The sequence below is a fragment of the Pongo abelii genome, chromosome 8, assembly GCF_028885655.2.
Source record: "Pongo abelii isolate AG06213 chromosome 8, NHGRI_mPonAbe1-v2.0_pri, whole genome shotgun sequence".
NCBI classification, from domain to species: domain Eukaryota; kingdom Metazoa; phylum Chordata; class Mammalia; order Primates; family Hominidae; genus Pongo; species Pongo abelii.
In genome coordinates this window covers 26,273,906-26,295,856 of record NC_071993.2, presented here as the reverse complement: position 1 = coordinate 26,295,856, position 21,951 = coordinate 26,273,906, and the positions used below count along the sequence as shown (strand labels likewise).

Sequence of the window (21,951 nt, the reverse complement as noted above, 5' to 3'; positions counted from 1 at the left end):
AAAATGTTTCTGTAAAAATTTTTACCTTGGTGATGAGTCATGCTTCAACAAACTGTTAATGCAATTGACTATCCAACTAAAGAGACGTCCATATAAAGTTTTAGCCATGGCATCCCTGACATCAGTAGCTTTTTCTACAGTATTGGGTCGTATAATTGTTTCTCCTCTAGTGACCACACAGTGGGAGGTGAGAGCTTCTTGTAGCTCATCTGCCTGAATGCAAAGCAAAGAAGCACCTGAAAAACAAACAGATGCATTGTTAGAAGAAATTATGGCAATGTGGTCACTCCCCAAAAATGAAAATATCTTAATCTGCCTTCTTCAAATGACATGAATTAAATGTGTGGAGATTATGTAATGTAAAAATACGATACTATTCAACATGAGTCCTATGTCTCTTCTTGATCATTTTTCTCAACTTTTCTCAGCTGGTTAAACTTAGGCTACTGCATATTATAACACAACCCAAATCACACTGGCTGGCAGAGTAATATAGCTGCACAAGCAAGTGGTTGTTTATGTGATGTCAAACATAGTTTCACTAAATTATGCTAAATAATTTTAAAACATAATGAATAGATTTGGCATAATTTGGATACCATTATTATATACACATTTTCAAAATGTAGAAATTAACTGGAAGGTTACTTAGTCTTCAGGGGTATACCTCAATAAATGTATTTCAAGTACCTTCTGCAATACACAGCCAAAACAGCATAAACTTATCGTGACATTCATGTACTTATACTTGACATTCATGTACATATCATCCTACTTTTTAGTTTCATACTTCAATTATTAAATTTTGTTAAAACTGGATGCTTGAACAAACATTTATTTGGCATTTAATGTTGATTACATTTCGTGGGGAATTTAAAATTAATAACACTTTAACTCAGTGAACAAAACTCATTTTTGAATATAATAAACATCTTTAACCAAAACTATTACATGACAGATTGGCTAATTTTTCAAATCTGTTGTTCTCCTTTTAAAATATTTTGAACATTTTAAATTTACTTTCAGCACTTGTGACAAAATGTTTCTTGGTTATGTGGCTAAGATTGTTAAACCCAATATTTTTTCATATTGTGGAAGTACTATAGGCTCATTGCAGAAATTTTACCTTCTAAGTTAACATTCTGCATTTCTTTCCTTCTAGGCATATTTACTACCATTAGTCTGCACAAACATTTTATCTCATATAACATCTTATGCATTTCTCATTTTGTTCAATATTGTCTGTAAATATGCTTTAATTTGCTGCATAATATTCTGACAAATATGATAATATATCAATAATTTTTTAAAAATGCCAGGATAAATATTTTAAGCATAAGTCTGTGTTCGTATTTTGTACTATTTTCTTAGCATAGGTTGCCTAAATTCAGCAATTTTTCAAAATATGTAAATATGTAAAAGTTGTTTTTTTTTTTTTTTTTTGAGACAAATTCTCGCTCTGTCATCCAAGCTGGTGTGCTACAGCACAATTATAGCTCACTGCAGCCTCAACCTCCTGGGCTCCAGAGATCCTCCTACCTCAGCCTCCCATGCAGCTGGGACCACAGGCATGTGACAACCTGCCTGGCTAATTATTATTATTTGGTAGAGATACTGTTTCACCATGTTGCCCAGGCTGGCCTCGAACTCCTGGGATCAAGAAAGTTTTTTTTGTTTGTTTGTTTGTTTTAGATGGAGTCTTGCTCTGTCACCCAGGCTGGAGTGCAGTGGCACGATCTCGGCTCCACGGGAGGCAAGCTCCGCCTCCTGGGTTCATGCCATTCTCTTGCCTCAGCCTCCCAAGTAGCTGGGACTACAGGTGCCTGCCACCACGCCTGGCTATTTTTTTATATTTTCAGTAGAGACGGGGTTTCACTGTGTTAGTCAGGATGGTTTTGATCTACTGACCTCGTGATCTGCCCGTCTTGGCCTCCCAAAGTGCTGGGATTACAGGTGTGAGCCACCGGGCCTGGCTGAAAGTTTTTCGATATTTACTATTTAACTGCTCTTCAAAAACTCTGAACCAATTACACTCCTCAGCCAAATAAAACACCAATAATTTCAATTCAATTTCATGGACATCAGGGACTATCATTTTTCTAAAATAGCCAATTTGATCGGAGAAAATGTTTTCTATTTATTTGTAATTGAGTCCTAGTGAAGCTGAATACTTTTTTCTTTCATATTTTTATTGGTAACTTGTGTTTCTTAGTTTGAAAATTGCAATATTTTCATTGATATGTTCATTTTTTCCTGATCAATTTATATGAGCCTCTTCATAGCTTAAAGAAATGCTTTGATATATATGTTGCAAATATTTTCCCTCAGTTTCATTTGTACTACAATTTTATTTATGTTTTCTTTTTTTAGTATAAAAGTTTTAATTTTTATGTAGTCAAATATCCATTTTTTAAAGAAAATAATTTGTGCTTTTGATTTTCTACACATAAACTTCAAGGCCTTTCTCCCCTCAATATTATATAAATCAATTCCAGTCTCTCTTATGACTTTTTTGTATTTAAATTTATGTATGTTTGGAATTCATTCTGACATACAGTATATGAGAATGATTCAAATTCCTCCTCCCCAAAATGGTTAGCCAGTTCCCTACAATACTGATTCCCTAGTGATTTGTAATGCTGTTTTTGGTAATATACTTTGGATCTGTTTCTGAACAGTGTCTCCCACTGATCTGTATGTCTATTTCTGTTCCTACATTGTTTATTTATTTGACATACATTTATTGTCTACTACATGCTAGGCATTTTACCTGGGGATATATTGCTAAGTACAATAATTTCCAAAACAAAGCACTAGTCTTGATTATCTTTATCCAGCAAGAATGGGAAGCCAATAAGAAATTTAAGCAGGAAGAGAAAAGGAGGAGTAGGAGGAGCAGAAGGAGAAGGAGGGGGAGAGGAAGGTGATGGAGAGGGAAAGGGGGAGACTGAGAGAGCCCACTGATACATGGGTTATGTGGTTTCTGAAAGAATTGTGGAGAATGACCTGGAAAAGATCAATTCTTGATGTGAAATGAACAACTGGGAGGTCACTTAGTTCAGGTGAGAGGTGATGTTGTTTTTGATGAGAATGGTGACAATGATGATAAAGAGAAGTGGTCAGATTTGAGAGATATTTATGGGACAAAATGGTCAGAACTGGTGCTTAATTGAAACAAGGCTCTTGTAAAACCATATGGAAATGCAGCCTTGGTTTGGACATAATTCCTTATAACTTTCAATTAGAAATCATTTTAATGTAAATTAATAAAGTTTCTACTTTCCATGAGTGGTTATTCCAGAAAGTATGTTAATTTTAATGATATTCATATTAATATCAACATTTTGTAACCGATATGACTGTCTTCTGTTATGCAGAAATAGGTTCTCAATCATCAAAATCATTTTTTAGTATGGTTGTTTCTAGGTATACTCTTATCTACAACCTATCTCTATTGCAACTCATTCCATTGGCTGCTGCTAGCTCTTCTGAATATGATCAGATGTGAGATTTACATCTTATCAACGGAGTTGTAGGATTATTCCTTCTACTTCTGATAAGTTAATACATGCCAATTAAAAATTTTTATATATGGAAAATTAGAACATGTTTCCTCGAGGTTTCCAGGCACATGCCGATCACTACATGCCAATTCCATACACTTGTGCTACTGTATTATCACACTGGCTCCAGAGACACAGTGGGATAGCATTTATAGGGATGCTGGGGACAGGTCCAGACCAGGATAATCTGGCACTTAGCCCCCTAAAACTACCCCATCTCACTCTGTTCCTAAGCATACATCAGGAAAAAGTATATAAATAAAAATTTGTATCATGATTCTCCATTTTTTGTGTGTGTGTGTGTGTATGTGTGTGTTTTGAGACAGCGTCTTGCTCCGTCGTCCACGCTGGAGTGCAGTGGCACGATCTCGGCTCACTGCAACCTCTGCCTCCTGGGTTCAAGCGATTCTCCTGCCTCAGCCTCCTCGAGTAGCTGAGACTACAGGCGTGTGCCACCACGCTTGGCTAATTTTTGTATTTTTAGTAGAGACAGGATTTCACCATGTTGGCCAAACTGGTCTCAAACTCCTGACCTCAGGTGATCCACCAGCTTCGGCCTCCCAAAGTACTGGGATTAGAGGTGTGAGCTTTTGGACCAGGAGTGATTCTCCATTTGTTATTATTAATGAAACAGCAAATATGCAATTATGAAAGCATGTGCCAATATTAAAAATAAAATAACAGGGCATACTAGGCAATAATAAATAGAAAAAAGCTGTGCTGTTGAAGATATTAATGGAAAACCTTAAACTACTGGAAATAATTTATCAAACTCTACTATTAAGAAAAACTTGATTTGAAGCAAATACTATGACATGCTTCTCTTGTGTAGAAATGATCGCAAAATTAATCAACCCAGGATGAATGGGTGTAAAATCCATCTAGTATGAAAACATACAGGTCTTTATTACTTATAAAATGGTATAGATGCTAAATCTATAAAACAATAACATAATTCTTTTTCAGATCAGTTTACTGAATTTTAACTATATTATCTGTGCTTTTATATCGAAATGTAAATAGCTCCCAAAATAGTCGTAAAAGCCTAGTCTTTAGAAACGTGTTCTACAGTAATCAGTTAATTTGTAAGCATGAAGATGTTTTAAGTAGTGGACTTTTAAATTTTAATTTTACACACATTAAATCTGAGTATTCTTTTAAGGATTCTAGGTTAGCACAATTGCTTGAAATGATCCTTATGTGATACTTATGGTATGTCATAAGACTTTGAAAGATTTCAGTTTTGAATACAAGATAATAAAACTTACAGTTCTCCAGGGCTGTATGATTAGAAATGTGGCTCTTGTCAATCTGGTGTTCAGTTGCCACAGAAGAAAGTTCAATGTTGCCAACATTCAAGATTGCAGCGAGTATGCTGTATATACTACCAAGTTGCTGAAACACACCACAGAAACATTGGCATCATTCTTCCCTTGAGTACAGCCAACCAGTGACTATGGCTGGGGACAGACTGGAAGAGAACCCTCAGGCCCTATTATATCTATCCACAGACTATGATGACGCCACACTGAGATCCAAGTAGGCTCAGCCTCATTCATTATTTTAACCTCAGAGGTTAGCATAGTGCCTGTTACCCAGTAAGTGCTTAAAAATATTTTATAAATGCAAATATGAATAAAAAAATAAAAATGAGAAGCTGTTCTCAGATGAAGTAGAAATGCCTCATTCATTAGGCCATAGATAAATCTATCCATGCAGAATTTAATTTCAGAACTTAGTGTGGTTGTTACCATATGGATTTTCCTTGAGGCCATCTTAAAAGTGAGGCTATATGTATGAATAAAGGAGAGCTAAGAAAGAAAAATCAAAAGATCCCAGGACCAAAATCAAAGAATATGTGTCGTTTAAATGTGAGCATAAGTTTTTTTTTCTTTTTTGAGACAAAGACTCACTGTTGCCCAGGCTGGAGTGCAGTGGCACTATCTCAGCTCACTGCTGCCTCTGCCTCCTGGGTTCAAGTGATCCACCCACCTACGCCTCCTGTGTAGATGTACAGTTGCATGCCACCATGCCCAGCTAAATTTTTTTTTTTTGGTATTTTATAGAGACAGGGTCTCGCCATGTTGCCCAGGCTGGTCTCGAACTCCTGGGCTCAAGCGATCTGCCCACCTTGGCCTCTGAAAGTGCTGGGATTATTGGTGTAAACCACTGTGCCAGGCCACATAAGAATTTCAGATGACAGCGTAGAGTTTATAGTAGTTATTACTTCTTTAACATACATTCCTAATTAAGGTACATCAAATTACATTCAGAAACACATAACACACACATATATCAATCTTTCTGGAGACACTGGAGGCATTTATCAAGGAGTCTATGGTAATTCTAGCTCTTCAACTATGTTCATGGTGCAGTGAAGTACAGGAAAGAGGCAACATTCTTTACTATTTTTGCAAGTTGCTGCATCTATTCCAGCCCAGCTCCTACACTTAACAAAGGTGATTATTCCATTCACTCCCATATTCCAAGTCCAGATAAAAGGTGGATATGAAAAAACATCTTCAAGGCATGCATTTACTCATACATAATATATATATATATATGTAATAAATATATAAACAACAAATTTATTTGTTGAATGAATATATATGTGGGATATCTATTCATTGATCTAATAAAAACATATTTTATGCCAGGCACTGTTCTAGTCACAGGTAATTCAGTAGCAGATAAGCTAAAGATCCTGGTTTCCTTGGGGTGTTCAGGCCGTGGGGAGGCAGACAGTAGGAAAATAAGCAAATAAATAACAATGATATGTTCAGAAAAAAAAATTACAAGGGCTACGAAGAAAATAGAGCCAAGAGGTGCTAACTTAATACAGAGGAGAGTTCCTGGGAAAGGATGGGCAGGCTTTTTCAGTTAGGAGGTGAGGGAAGGCTGCCCTTGGAGGGGGCCATCAGGAAGTTGCGGCCTGAATGACAGGAAGGCACCAGACATGAACTATTTATTCTAGGCAGACGACAGCAAAGGCAAAAACCTTCCTAGAGGAAAGAAGGAAGATACACGAGGGCTGGAAGAGGGTGAGGATGAGGAGGAAAGGTGCAGTAAGAACTCAGAGAGGTGAGCCTAGGCAAGACCACCCAGGCTCCCTGGGCCAACAGAAAGAACTTGGAGCTGGGCACCGTGGCTCACACCTGTAATCCCAGCACTTTGGGAGGCTGAGGCGGGCGGATCACTTGAGGTCAGGAGCTTGAGACCAGCCTGGCCAACATAGTGAAACTCCGTATGTACTAAAAATACAAAAATTAGCGGGGCGTGGTGGTGTGCACCTGTAATCCCAGCTACTCGGGAGGCTGGGGCAGGAGAATCACTTGAACCCAGGAGGCGGAGGCTTCAGTGAGCCGAGATCGTGCCACTGCACTCCAACCTGGGTGACAGAGTGACACTGGGCCACAAAAAAAAAAAAAAAAAAAAAAAAAAAAAAAAAGCTTTGATTTATGTGCTAATTGCCAGAGAAAGCTACCAGAGATCTCAGAGTGGGAAGCAACATTATTTTTGTGTTTTAAATGGATGAGTCTAGTTATCCTCTGAAACTGAGTGGATTGGGGAAAGATGGAAAACTCAGGAGGCTACTGCAATGGTCTAGGTGAGAGATAACAGTGGCTTGGATATAATAGTAAATGGTAGAGATGGAAAGAAGTAAATGGATGTAGGGTGTATTTCAGAAGTGTAACAATACATATGCTGATATATTAGATGTAGATCATCTTTCTAAGGAAACTCTGGTAAGGAATTAGCATTTGTAATATGCATAACTTGCAATGAAGGAACCAGCATGGGCTTTCATGGCTTTCAGGTGGAAAAATTCATACAGCATCTGACATTGTGCTGTATTTTTCTTGAGGAAACTATAGGCCTTAGGAAAAAAAAAAACAACCCTATTAAAAAGTGGGCAAAGGATATAAACAGACACTTCTCAAAAGAAGACATACATACAGCCAACAATCACATGAAAAAAGCTCAATGTCACTGATCATTAGAGAAATGCAAATCAAAACCATAATCAAATACCATCTCACACCAGTAAGAATGGTTATTATTAAAAAGTCAAAAAATAACAGATGCTGGCGAGGTTGCGGAGAAAAAGGAACGCTTCTACACTGTTGGTGGGAGTCTGAATTAGTTCAACCATTGTTGAAGACAGTGTGGCAATTCCTCAAAGACCTAAAGACAGAAATACTATTCGACCCAGCAATTCCATTACTGGGTATATACCCAAAGGAATATAAATTTTTCTATTATAAAGATACATGTATGCATATGTTCATTGCAGCACTATTCACAACAGCAAAGACACGGAATCAACCTAAATGCCCATCAATGATACACTGGGTAAAGAAAATGTGAGACATATACACCATGGAATACTATGTAGCCACAGAAAAGAATGAGATCATGTCCTTTGCAGGGACATGGATGGACTGGAGGCCATTATCCTTAGCAAAACAGTGCAGGGACAGAAAACCAAATACTGCATATTCTCACTTATAAGTGGGAGCTAAATGATGAGAACACAGGGACACATAGAGGAGAACAACACACACTGGGGCCTACTGGAGGTTGGACGGTAGGAGACGTGGCACAGGGTAGGAGGAGGGAGAGGATCAAGAAAAATAACTAATGGGTACTAGGCTTAATACCTGGGTGATGAAATAATCTGTACAACAAACCCCCACGACACACATTTCCCTATATTAATAAACCTGCACATGTACTCTGAACTTAAATAACAGTTTTTTAAATGCGTTTTTTTACCCTCAATAAGGATGTTACCAATATAATGAGTATAAAACTGGTCTATGAACTTGGAAGTATATAAAACGATGCAGAATTCCATCATAAAGTTTAAGGGATTGGTTGAATCCAGTAAAATAGTGAAGAGGCTTGGCTGTATATAGAGTTGCATCTCCAAATCCTACCTACCCAAACCTACAGAAAAATTCTTCAGAGAGGTTGTAATGAAAATTGAGTAGGAGTAACACCTGAAATATGCCCAGGGGAATGTATGATACACCAGGTATCAAAACTAAATATCAGCTGAAAGGTACATCTTGGGGTTCCCCATCTGGATCTGATGAGAATAGACCCAGATCTACGGCTTGGATTAAATGACCTTAAAATAGTCGTTCTCAATTGTGGGGAAAGGAGTAACAACTCTGCCCTCACAGGACATTTGGCAATGTTTGGAGACATTTTTAGTTGTTACAAATGGGGTTGGAGTGCTACTGGCATCTACGGAGTAGGGATCAAGGGTGCTGCTAAACATCCTACCTCACATAGGAGAAACCCCACAAGAATTACCTCACCCCAAATGTAAATAGTACTGAGGTTGAGAAACCTTGTCCCAGTACTGAGGTTGAGAAAAATGCAGGATCTAGATTTTGGAGAAAGTCTCAAAATGCTTTGTCCCCAAAGAATAGTCCTGAACTTTTAGTCTCAGCTCATAATCCCAGGAAAATATAAAAATAAGAATAGAGGTATTGAAGTAAAATGACATCTGTAGCATCTGTTGTGGGTTGAATTGTGTCCCCCTCAGATTCATATGTTGAAGTCCTAAGTCCCAGTACTCAGAACATGGTCTTATTTGGAAATAGGCTCATTGCAAATGTAAATAGTTAAGATAAGGTCATACTGGAGTAGGGTGGATTCCTAATCTACTATACTGGTGTCTGTTTAAAAGAATACCATGTGAAAAGACAGACACACACAAGGAGAACACCAGGTGAAGACAAATTTAGGTGGAGATGGGGTGATGGACCTGCAGTACAAGAATACCAGTCATTACTGGGGAACCACCAGAAACTCGGAGCGGAGCATAGAACAGATTCTGCCTCACAACCCTCAGGAGAAACAAACCCTGTCCACATCCTAATCTCAGACTTTGAGCCTCCTGTGCTATCAACAACAAATTTCTGTGGTTTAAGCTACAAAGTATGTGGTAGTTTGTTATGGCAGCCCTAGCAAACTTTTTTTTTAACAAAAAAAAAAAAATGCTTTTTTTTTTGTTAAATTTATGTGTAAGATATGTAATCTTGAAATAATCAGTGTGTTTATTCTTAAATATCTAAAACTATTAATATGTGAGACACAGTAAAGATCATATTAGTGACATAGTAAATCATCTGACAATTAGTCTTGTGACTTAAATTTAAACACTTTTTTGATATTACACTTATGACTTTAATTTGAAAAGCAGAACATATTTTGATTGTAAACTCCATTCAAATGTAAAAGAACTTGATTTACTACATTAATAATTTTGAATTATTAGATCTTCTTATGCACTAGTAACTTTAAGTGCATAAGAAGATGTGGTAAATTATTAGAAAGTATAGAAAGCACTTATCAGTCCTTGTAAACCTGCCCTGTCCATCATTTGGAGCATTCAAAAGACTGAGATGTACTAAATTTTTATATAAGTTCAAGTGTTTAAGAGAATTTAGTTATGTTTGTTTAGGGCAATGTAAAGTTACGTTTATGAGTTAAATGAATAAAGAACAACTCACTGAGATTTTTTTTCTATTCTTATACAAAAAACTGTTGGATTCACAAATTGAATAAAATGATGAGGGAGCAGAACTTAAAAGCTTAAGAAAAAATCTAGATATAGGTACATGGTTTCAAAATCATTAATACATACACTGAATTAATTAAATATAAGCAACTGTAAATTGTCCTTTCTGAGCACAAGCATGCCTTCTTCGGATATTAAAAACAACTAACAGGTGAACTGCCTGCATTTAGTTGCATATTTATCCGTCAAGGTGAGGGTCATACCTAGACTCAAAAGCATGATTAGTGCATAGCTTGCCTCTGGCGTGATCCTCTTCTTGACCAGTCTCCTTGCCTCTGGTCTTGCCACTCACCGATCCGTCTTCCACACGGCTGTCAGAGTGACTTTTCTAGCAGGCAAATCACATCATCATATGTCTCCAGTTAAAATCCTTCAATGGCCCCTATTCCCCTAGCAATAAACCTCCAGCTTCCTACCAAGGCATGAGAAGGAAGGTGCCGCATCTTCTTGTGCTTGACTGCCTGTCCATTGTCATTTCCAGCTAGTTTTCTTTGACATATTTCAGCCAGTCAAACTCCTCATAGGTTCCCAAGCATTCCATGTTATTTTGTTAATTTCATGTCTCAGTTCTGGCTTATGCTGTTCTTTTTTCCCATTCTGGGGTGTTCATTTTTCCACCCCAGACTTCATGTTTCCATGAAATTCTCTGCTGTCATAGAGTTGACTACATTTTATTGAAATGATGCCTAGTGTTTCTATCAGATTATAAACTTACTGAGGACAAAGACTGTGACTAATTCATATCTCTAACTTTTAGCACAGGGCCTGGTACACAGGTAGTACTCAATAAATGCTTGTCAAACTGTTTTCTTTTGTTTCAATCAAGTGACAGTACAATTTCCCTCACTTTCAAAACAGAATCTCTCTTATTTATTTTACATCTCTTAATCTGTGCCTCATTGTTTCTACTTATCTTTCTGAGAATTTTTTTATAAATCTAAATGTCCTCTTCTTTTGATGTCAAACTTTGCATCCTCAGTGAGTGGTTAGAGTTTATGAGAACAAAAAGATCTCACTAAGCCAAGCTGTTTTTTTTCCAAAAGCCAATTAACTTCTCTAAATGGCAGAGCTCTGTGGTTGGGAAATATATGATTTCCTTTTCAGTGATTTTGTTCTGGGAATGGAAGCAACAGTCCATGCAGGGTAGACTGAGTTTGGTGCACAGAGCTGTTTTGGCAACATGTGCTAAGTCCTTTCTTAGGGCCTCAACCTATACCTGATGCCTAACTGATACCCATGTGAGAGAGGACTGGGAGAGAGGACAGTGACCAGACCTCAAAGTAGGTGGGGGTCATCATGGACCAGGACAAAGTGGCCCATCCCTGGCAGATCTGGCACAATCCAGTCTAATCCTTGGAAAGCCAGTGTTGATGCTCCTGCTGAGAAAGGACAGGGAGGCAGGCTGGGGTGGAGGAGGGTTGGGGAGGAGGGAACCCAGGATGGGATGTTACTGCAACTCACATACCAGGCAGATAAGAACTGATTGAATACAAGGAGATGCTCTGCAATCAGCATTTGCAGCTGTTGGTATGTGAGATATTAATATGTTCTCTATTCTTAGGTTCAATTCTGCAGACACTTAAAGCAATAAAACAGCATAAGCAATCTGCAAAGACTAGAAGGAAATTAAATGCCCCTCAATTTTAGTCATGGAATCATAGATCGAGTTGGAAGTGACTCAGAAATTAATTATCCCTTTCCCCTCCTTTTACTGCTAAATAAGCTTAGATCAGAAAGTTTAGTTATTGGACACACAGCCAGAAATAAGCAGTGTCAAGGACTTTAGCCTAGGGATCTTGACTCCCTAGCACAGAATTATTTTTATTTTACCAACTACCTCCTTGGCCTTGTCATTTAGTTCAAGTCATCAATGTTAGCCAAATCATGGCATTCTGGAATTGTAACTTGTTTTATGTTTTTTGATTGAAAAAAATAACTTGGTATCAAATTATTATTTTTAAGTAATTACAAATGACAAACCAAATGGAATATACACACTCTTTCCATTCTGATCAAAACCGGTTTTTTTTTTTTTTGAAACATAGTCTTGCTCTGTTGCCAGGCTGGAGGGCAGTGGCACAATCTCGGCTCACTGCAACCTCCACCTCCTGCGTTCAAGCAATTTTCCTGCCGATTACACGTGCACGCTACCACATCTGGCTAATTTTTTGTATTTTAAAAGAGACGGGGTTTCACTGTTTGCCCAGGCTGGTCTCAAACTCCTGAGCTCAGGCAATCCGCCCGCCTCAGTCTCCCAAAGTGCTAGGATTACAGGCATGAGCCACCACACCTGGCCTAAAACCAATTTTTAAAAATGAAGTGAGTATTTCATGGAAATTCAATACTTTTTGTGATGCTTTAAAATATTTAATTTCCTTCACAAATATTATTTGATCTTCCCTAAAGACATAACTAATAATCCAAAGAAAACATGCTAGCATGTGATTTTTAGACTACCATAAGAAACGAAAGCACAGTTAAAACAGAAAAAAGGCATTCTCATCTTAGACATAAGACATAAATTTGTGCAAAAAACCCCCACAAAAATTCCCATTATATGTTAAAAGTTGTTTCTAAATGAGACAAACTACTCATTGAATCATCAAACTACTATGAATCATCAAACTACCAATCATTTATTTTAAAACTATGGCAGGGAAATGGCTTAGGAAATCACATGGTTTAACGGTTTCAGAGATTTCCAATTGGTGTTATTTTTAGAGAATATCTGATTTTGATTTGCCTGTCATTCCTTTGGATTGTGCTGAATCACAAATCCACATGTGAACTGTAAACTCTGAGAGTATTTAAAGGGACACATACACTTGGGGTGCTGTCCACACCAATGAGAGAGAGAGAGAGAGCAGGAGAGACAGTGAGAAAAAGAGAGACTGTATTGGAGAGTCACTCAAATTGTGCTGCAGTAAACTGTGAAGGCCGCATGCTGTGCTTAGAGGATGTCAGAATCATGCCACTTCTCTTGATATTAAAGTTGCCTTTTACTATCAAAATAGATTAGAAGCAGCTATTGACAAAGAACATATCCAAGAAAGCCAATAAGATAGCGTAAAAAATCAATATTGGGGATAAAAAGGAAGTAAATGCTCACGCGGTTTATTTCTACCAAATCCAAACTGGGACAGTTTCTGCTGTTAGATGGGAGGCCACCACACCCTCGGAGAATCACCTTGAACTGGACTAAAAGTCTTCCCAAAATATCTAGCAGTGGTTGTGCTTCAGATCCAAAAACAGATGTTACATTTTCCTTTATCCTAAGCTATATGTTTAGATGTTCAATAAGCATTGAATATGTTTAAATTTGGAATATACAGTTTGAAATAAATAAATTATATTTGTCAATAGATGCTAGCTACAAAACTGGTTTCATTTTAATGTTAGTAAACATTAGTGTTACTAAACCAAGCAAAAGAAAGTAGTTGAGCCAAATATAAGTGAAACACTGCCTCGAATGAGTGGGACTTTGAAGTAAACAAACCAATTAAAAATGAATCCTTGCTTCTAATATAGCAAACTCTGGAAAAGTGAATGTGTAAGAAGCAGATCAACTCTGAAGACAAAAGGCAGGGAAAAGAGCTATGAAGAGGCCCAGCCCCTGGTCACAAATAGGCACTGCCTTGCTTGTTGTACATCTTCCAGTTAGAAGGATGCCCTGAGCTTCTATTGGCTGCTCCTGTTTTCCCCTAACCAGGCATCGAACAGAGCCAGGCCACAGTTCACAAGGAGCATCTACCACTAGCAACACTGATCTCATGATCAAGGACTGAAGAAAAGAATGACTGCCGCTTTTTTCTTTATTGACTGAATCCCAAATAAATTGGCCCTGCTTTAACAGCCAGGACACCAACTGCTTGAATCAGCTTGTCTTCATAGGCACAAACTGTGGGAAGGGTGAGGACCAGATTAGGGAGGGCTGAGGGAGGGGAAATGATGCAGTGGAAGGGGAGGGGCCAGATTTGAAACTGAATGTTGGCAGTGGGGAAAGATGCACCTGGAAGTGGTCGTGCCTAGGAAAGGGCAGGGGTAGGGTTAGAACTATGTTTAGGCTGACTAACAAGAGAAAAACACTCAAGTGGTCATTTATGATGCCTGGGACATCAGAATTAGAGCATAAGAATGAGACTATATTTAGAACAGCGTGGCATGTGGAGTCTCCTTGGAGTGTGCCCCTAGCTCATCTGTAGTCTTTGGGTGGGGACCACATATCACCTGGAATATGGCTGAAACTCATGCTTTCTGAGTCAGGGAGTTCCTCTCCCAGAGTTGAAGTCATTACGAACCCATTAATTTCTCTAGCATTAAAAATATCACCAGGCACAGCGTCTCATGCCTGTAATTCCAGCTACTTGGGAGGCTGAGGCAGGAGGATCACTTAAGGCCAGGAGTTTGAGGCCAGCCTGGGCAACACAGTGAGATGCATCTCTACAAAAAAATGTTTTAAAAAGTTAGCTGGGCACGGTTGTAATCGCCTATAGTCCCAGCTGATCAGGAGGTTGAGGTGGGAGGACAGATTGAGCTCAGGAGTTGGAAACTACAGTGAGCTGTACTACTGCACTCCAGCCTGGGCAACAGAGAAAGATCCCATCTCTTAAAAAAAAAAAAAAGAAAGAAAGAAAACCCAAAAAACGATTTTCCAGAAATATATCAGGGTCATCTCTGACTCCAGGTCCTACAGTTCAGACTTTGTTTCCAAAAGACAATCAGGTAAGGTCAATGGAACAAATTTCAGGATGATAGGATGTCTACCACGCAGACCTCATGGCATGTACAAGGGTATGAACACTCTATCCTTTACATGAGGTATCCATGATAAGTTCTAAATGCTTAGTGATCTCTCAGTTGTTCAACTCCTACTCACTCCTCATCATTTTTTCAACTCTCAGACAAAAGGTGCTATGGTGAAGCCAACGTTCCTGTCCTTATATATCAGTCCAGACATCCTGCCAACATTTGCTTTTTCATTTTTTTTGGAGGGAGGGAGATGGGGGCATGAGATTCACATACTGGCCACTTAAGAACCAGGTACTGTCTCACTGTAACAAATTACAGCTGAGGGCAAAGTGTGAAAGCTTCTCCAAAAGCCCTCAGAGAAAATGCATTAAACAATGGATTTTTGTTCCATTTTATAGCCTAAAAACCATCTAATGCATCGAGAGAGAAGGGGCCCATTCACCTCCTTTCTAACCTAGAGACCACAGAACCACTGAGTTCCCAAATTATAGCTGCAGTGTAGTATAGAGTGGACAGCCTGCCGTCAACCCAAAGTTCCAGGTAGGGTCCATGAATCAATGGAGAGAAAGCATCATTCAGAAATGAAGATGGTCAACTTGGAGTCTCTACTTTTAAGCCAAAAAGTCATTTAACCTCAGCTCACGACTTTTTGCGAGTAAAGTGTCTTCCTAAGGATGCATTCAATCTTGGCTTGCCATTGAGTCTAGAGTACAAATTTCTTGTTGTCCTTATAATTCATAATGTTCTGGTAAAATCAGAACTCTTTGGGGGAACTCATTGCAATAACTCCCCCTCTGGTCCCAAGAGGAGGTGTTAATAATTCTTGATTGGTGCTGGAAATAGCCTTCCAGATTCCCTCTGGCTCCTCAAACTCTCTTTCACCTATGTTTCCCGACAACCAATTAATTCCTCTAGAAACAGAGTAGCAATGTTTATTCAGAATTCAATGAGAGATTCTAAATTCTGGACCTGTAAAAGTAGCCAGGAAAGAGTCTCTTCATCAACTCTGAATTTCTCTTGGTTAAGAAGAAAACCCATACTAGAAAAGTTTACTTTAAAAGTTGGAATGTTTCACAACAACCATTGTTTGACTACAACACACCAGATTATAGTAGTCCCCTCTAATCCAAGGGGGATACCTCCCAAGACCTCCAGTGGATTCCCGAAATCACAGATAGAACTGAACTCTCTATATATGTACTATGTATTTTTGAACTGATAACCAACAGGGTTACTAAGTGGCTAAGGGGCAGGTAGCCTATACAGCATGGGCATGCTAGACAAAGAGAAGATTCATTTACCAGGATGGAAGGAGTGAGATTTCATCATGCTACTCAGCACGGCATGCTATTTAAAATTATTTCTAGAATTTTCTGTTTAATATTTTCAAACTGCAGTTGACTACAGGTAACTAGGACTGCAGAAAGTGAAACTGCAGATAAGAGGGTAGTACTGTACTCTAAAAATTCATTGTTACAGATACTGTCTGATTTGTCAGTTAAGTCTAACAAAGTTCCTTTCATAGTAATTTTTATTTCTCATTTCTTAAGTTACAGTGGGCAACTTGTCAAATCATTATTCTACATTTTCCATTCTTACATGGATTGTACAAAACAAAATATCTCTTTCAAGAAGTCCTTATTAAATAAGATAGTGCTAAACTAAATAATTGGAATTCCATTTGAATCTATGCATTCTTGTTCTATCAAATAACTGTCTGGAAAATCTCTGGGTTATAAAGTTAGCTTTGGGGAGATGGATCAGTGAAGATTTCTAAGATCTTGATGGACAAAGATGGCACTGGATTTACCTAAACCTCCTTTGTAAGGCAGGGCCCTAATTTCCAACCAAAATAAAATCCATTTACTCTGCTTCTTCTCCAACCTCACCCAGTTGGTAAAGATCACACTTCATCTTCTAGGGGCAAGGTCTTGAAAACATCCCCCAGTCCTCACCTCCTGTAAGCCTGCAGCAAGGATACTCAAGATAGAGCCAAAAGCTTTCAAAGAGAAGGCAAGACTGAGAGACTCCTGTCTTCAGAGCTGCCAACAGCAGAAGTTCCCTATTTAGAGAATATGCCAAAAGCATTTACATCTTTACAAATATTACTTTTGGCAAGCAGATGGATCATGAAACTAAAGTTATTGCTGATAGTCTTTCCATTTTAGAAGGGAGTCAACAGTGCCTTAAAAACAGACTACAAAATCATTAGATTCAATAATTTCATAGCATACAATTTGAATAATTTTTATAAACTTTCAAGTCTATTAGCATTTCTACACTTTATATATTGCTGATTAAATTTTCTAATTTTTTTCAGAAGAATTGAAGAATTAGTTTTTTGTTTGTTTGTTTTAGCTTCAGCTCTTAGTAGAGATCTGATAACCCAAGGGATCTTGGTAAACTTCTTAAGCAGACACGTTGACTATTTAAAGCTGCAGAGTGTCATTTATGAAAATGAAATCAAACTTCAACAAATTGCAGAAAGAGTTCATCTAAAAGGCTGATTCACATTCAGAGTAAAATCTTCTTTTATCACACACTCTGAATCAATGTAGCAAACAATAAACTGTTACTAGCGGAAGTCTGAAAGCTTCTCTAAAAGCCTCAGGAGTCCCTATTAAACATGATACTTTGTTACAAAAATTAAAAAATACAACCTATGGGACAGAAGGAAGTGTTTATTACTTGGGGATAAATTTCTAGCCTTAAATGCTTTCATTATTCAATAACAAATGTAAAGAAATAGAGAAACCAAGTATTCTCTTAAAAAAAAAAAAAGAACAGAAGAAACAAATGAATAAATTAATAAAAATATAAAAATCAAATTAAAACCAATAATACAGACAATGAAAACATTTATCGGATGGGTAAATGCATCCAATAGCTGTTGTGGTTTTGCCTTTCTCTTTTTTTTAAGATTCGAAACCCCCTTGTAAACCCAATTAAAGATAAAAGAGAGTAAGGGCAAAAATGAGAATTTCTCATTGGAATGAGAAAGGAAACAAAGCCAGAGATATGAGATTAATTTAAAGTATTATAAGAAAATTCAGCAAGAAAATCTATGGCATAAGATTTCATGATAATTTCTTAGCAAAATACAAATAACCCCAAAGAGAAAAACAAATTCAAAAAGATAATTATCATAGAAGAATCAGAAAGGTAATTAAAGACTCAATATCAAAAAGGCCCAAGGGTCAGACACAGTTGAGTTTTACCCTAATCTTTTTTTTTTTTTTCTTTTGAGATGGAGTTTCACTCTTTTTGCCCAGGCTGGACTACAATGGCACGATCTTGGCTCATTGCAATCTCTGCTTCCCGGGTTCAAGCAATTCTCCTGCCTCAGACTCCCAAGTAGCTGGGATTACAGGCGCTTGCCACCACGCCTGGCTAATTTTTTGTATTTTTAGTAGAGACGGGGTTTCACCATGTTAGCCAGGATGGCCTCGATCTCCTGACCTCGTGATCCGCCTGCCTCGGCCTCCCAAAGTGCTGAGATTACAGGCATGAGCCACCGCGCCCAGCCCCTAATCTTTATTTAAGGTTTTAAAAGACATTGTCCCCAATCTTCTCTAATGATAAGAATTACTTGCTGTGCTGTAATGGCAAAGAATACTAGATCTCTCTCAGAAATTTCTATACGGTAGGTCTGGTTAAGACTCACGTATTATGTGTCGAGGTGCTTCTTATCTTCAGAGAACATTGGGAATTGATTTTAACTCACATAGGCCAAAGGAAAAAAGAAAACATCTCACTGGCATAACTTTAGTAATCAAATCTGATATAAAAGAAAACAAAAAAATAGATACATTTCATTGCTAAAAATATATATGCAAAAATTCTAAATAAAACATTAGCTCATAGATACAGAAATTTATCAAAAAGGTAATATAGATGGACTCTGTTGGGTTTATTCCAGAAATGTAAGGATATTTAAATATTAAGAAATCTATCAACATATTAAGGAGACATCATCAAACTGCCATAGGAAAAAATATGATTATATCAATAGCTGCTGAAAAAAAATTTGGTAAAATTCAGCAGAATTCCTAATAGCAACCCTAAATAAAACAGCAATAAAAGGAAATTAATTATGATAAATATTCTTTTCCAAAAAATAGCAAAACACTAAAACCATTTAAAATCAGAAACTAGACTCAGAGGCCAACAATAATTATTATTACTTAATATTGACTTAGACTAGTCTTAGATGATCAAAGTAAAAAAAGAAAAAGAAATGACTGACATAACATGAAAGAGGTAAAACTCTTCTTTTTGCTAATGGCATGATTATATATCTCAAAAATTCTACCACTGGAAAATTCATTTCCCTTATAATAAAAACCTTAACATAGTTATTAATAATTTTAAAAATAAGACACAAGTTCTAGATGAATATAACTATAGATTATTATTAAAAACTCAAAACAGCATCTAAACAAACATAAAGTCATATGACAAAAAGTACATAAGTCACTTCATAATTTGGGATGAGACGACATATCATGAAAATGACAGTGCTCCAAAAATTAATATAGAAATTCAATATAATTCTAATTAAAAGTCCAACTGGGGTTGTTGGAATTGAATACATTGATCTTACAGTTTGTATGGACAAGCAATGCTAAACAATAGTTAAGGAAAGTATGGAAAAGAAGAAAGTGAGAGCAGGAATAGCCTTACTAGAAAAACACAGAATCAAACCACTGTAATCAAGTCAACAGAATACTGATATAGAAATAGAAAACATAGATTGATGGCTAAAATAGAGGCATCAAAAACAGATTACATGTCATATAAGGCCTTAATATAGGATAAGTCAATTCTGGCTCTCCATCTGGAATAAAAGAAAAGTGGTGTGCCATCTGGTGCCATAAAATAAATTTCAAATGGATTAAAGATAAATTTATTTTTTACACTTTCAAGAAAATCTAGGAGACTACACGTACAACCTAGAGTTAGGGGAAAACTTTTTAACCAAAAGTAGAGACCTAGATACTATGAACAAAAAGGTAAATTTGTTTGAATAAACAAAAATTTAAAACTTCATTATGGTAAACAATATGATAAAAAGTAAGTCACAGACAAATTATACAATTTATACAAGTATAAAGAAACAGACAATTTATACAAGTATAAAGAAACATTTATAACACAAATGATAGAAACATATAATGTCTATAATATTAAATGAGCCCTTACAAATTGACATAAAGCATATAAATAATTCAATAAAAGGGGCAACATATAGAAATATACAATTCATAAGAGTAAATCTAAGCAGCTGGCAAACAAATGGAAAGATGTTCAAATATATTATTTGTCAAGGATATGCAAATTTAAAACGAAATGTTACTTTCACCTACCAGACTAGGAAATATTTAAAAAGCCACAACACATTGCTGGCAGGAATGAGTGGGGGAAGGGTATTAATATGTATTGTTGGTGGAAATGTGAAGTGCTACAGAACTATTGGAAGGCAATTTTGCAAGTTCTATTCAAATTTAAAAAATATATACCTTTTAACCCAGAAAATTCCACTACTAGGAACCTATTCCATAGAAAGAAATGAACCAGTCAATAAGGACATACTGCAGCTTTGCTCATGGTGGCAAAGATCTGGAAACATTCATAGTTATATGCCCAGTCATGGCTGAATGGCTGAATAAATTATGGTAGTACACACCGTGGAACATTATACTACCTTTAAAAGAGGTGATTCAGTGATACATTAGGTGATTTGAAGGGATTTTCACAGGTATTGCTGAGTAAGAAAAATCAGATGTAGAAAAGTGTGTGCAATATAATCCCATATTAATAAAACAATGATCATCTCACCATATATATGCATGTGTACACATTTGCATGGGTGTGTGTGTGTGTGTATCTATAAACAAGACTCTAGGACTAGGTAAACAAATATGGAATATTGGACTGTGTATACATCCATTAACTATGGGAGGAGAAAGACAGCAGATGTAGATTTAAGGAGGTAAGATGAGGAAGAGAGAGCTGAACAACAAAAAATTGTTTTTAAGGTGCTAGAAATTGACAAGCTGATCCTCCAAATTTATATTAAAGTTTAAGGGACTGACCCTGAAAAGCCAAAAAAAATTTAAAAAAAAGAACTAAGTTGTAGGAGGATTTATACTTCCCAATCTCAACACTTATTACATGGCTATGATACTCATGCGTGATGCTGGTATAAGCATAAATATGTAAATCAATGAGATAGAATTGACAGTCCAGAAATAAACCTATATATTTGTGGTTAATTGATATTTGATCAACAACAATGGGGAAAGAATAATCTTTCCAACAATGGTGCTGGTATACTGAATGTCCAGAAGCAAAGGAATGAAGTTGGTTCCCTACCTCACAACATGCACAAAAATTAACTCAAAATGGAACAATGACCTAAATGTAAGAGCTAAAACTATACAACTATAAGAAGAAAGCTTAGGCATAAATCTTTGTGACCTTGGATTAGGCAATGGTTTTCTATATAACACTAAAATCACAAGCAATAAAAGAAAAAATAGATAAACTGAACTTCATACAATTTAAAAACTTTTATGCTTCAAAGGACACCATCAAGAAAGGGAAAATATAAAAAATAGGAGAATTTTTTTTTTTTTGCAAATCAGATATCTGATAAGGGACTAGGGCCTAGAATACAAAAAATTTCTACAACTCAATAATAAAAAGACAATAACCGAATTAGAAAATATGCAAAGGATCTGAACACACATTTATCCAAAAAAGAGCCACAGATGACCAATAAGTACATGAAAAATAAGTTCGGCATTATAAGTTATTAGGTAAATTCAACCAAACCCTCATGTGATACCAATTCACATTCACTAGAATCAGTATAATCAAAATGACAGATAACAATAAGTGTTGACAAAGATATGGAGAAATTGGAACCTTCATACAATGCTGGTGGGAATGTAAAATGGTGCAGCGATTTTGGAGAACAGTCGAACAATTTAGTGAAAAGGTTAAACACAGAGTTACCCTATTCAGCATTTGCACTGCTGG

The 21,951-nt window shown here is 36.8% G+C and overlaps 1 protein-coding gene across 15 annotated transcripts in view; it reads right to left on the bottom strand.

Moving 5' to 3' along the window:
• MYO3A (myosin IIIA) overlaps positions 1–21,951 on the bottom strand; it is a 271,375-nt gene that overhangs the window by 89,454 nt on the left and 159,970 nt on the right. For all 15 annotated transcript variants that reach the window (XR_008510349.1, XR_008510350.2, XR_008510348.2 and 12 more), the window contains 2 exons: positions 4,832–4,958; positions 26–236 (listed from right to left, as the gene is read on the bottom strand). Coding sequence is in view for 12 of the 15 variants with exons in the window: in XM_054522103.2 (XP_054378078.1) it covers positions 26–236; positions 4,832–4,958 (338 nt within the window). In the remaining 3 variants the exon portion in view is untranslated. The remainder of the gene's footprint in view (positions 1–25; positions 237–4,831; positions 4,959–21,951) is intronic.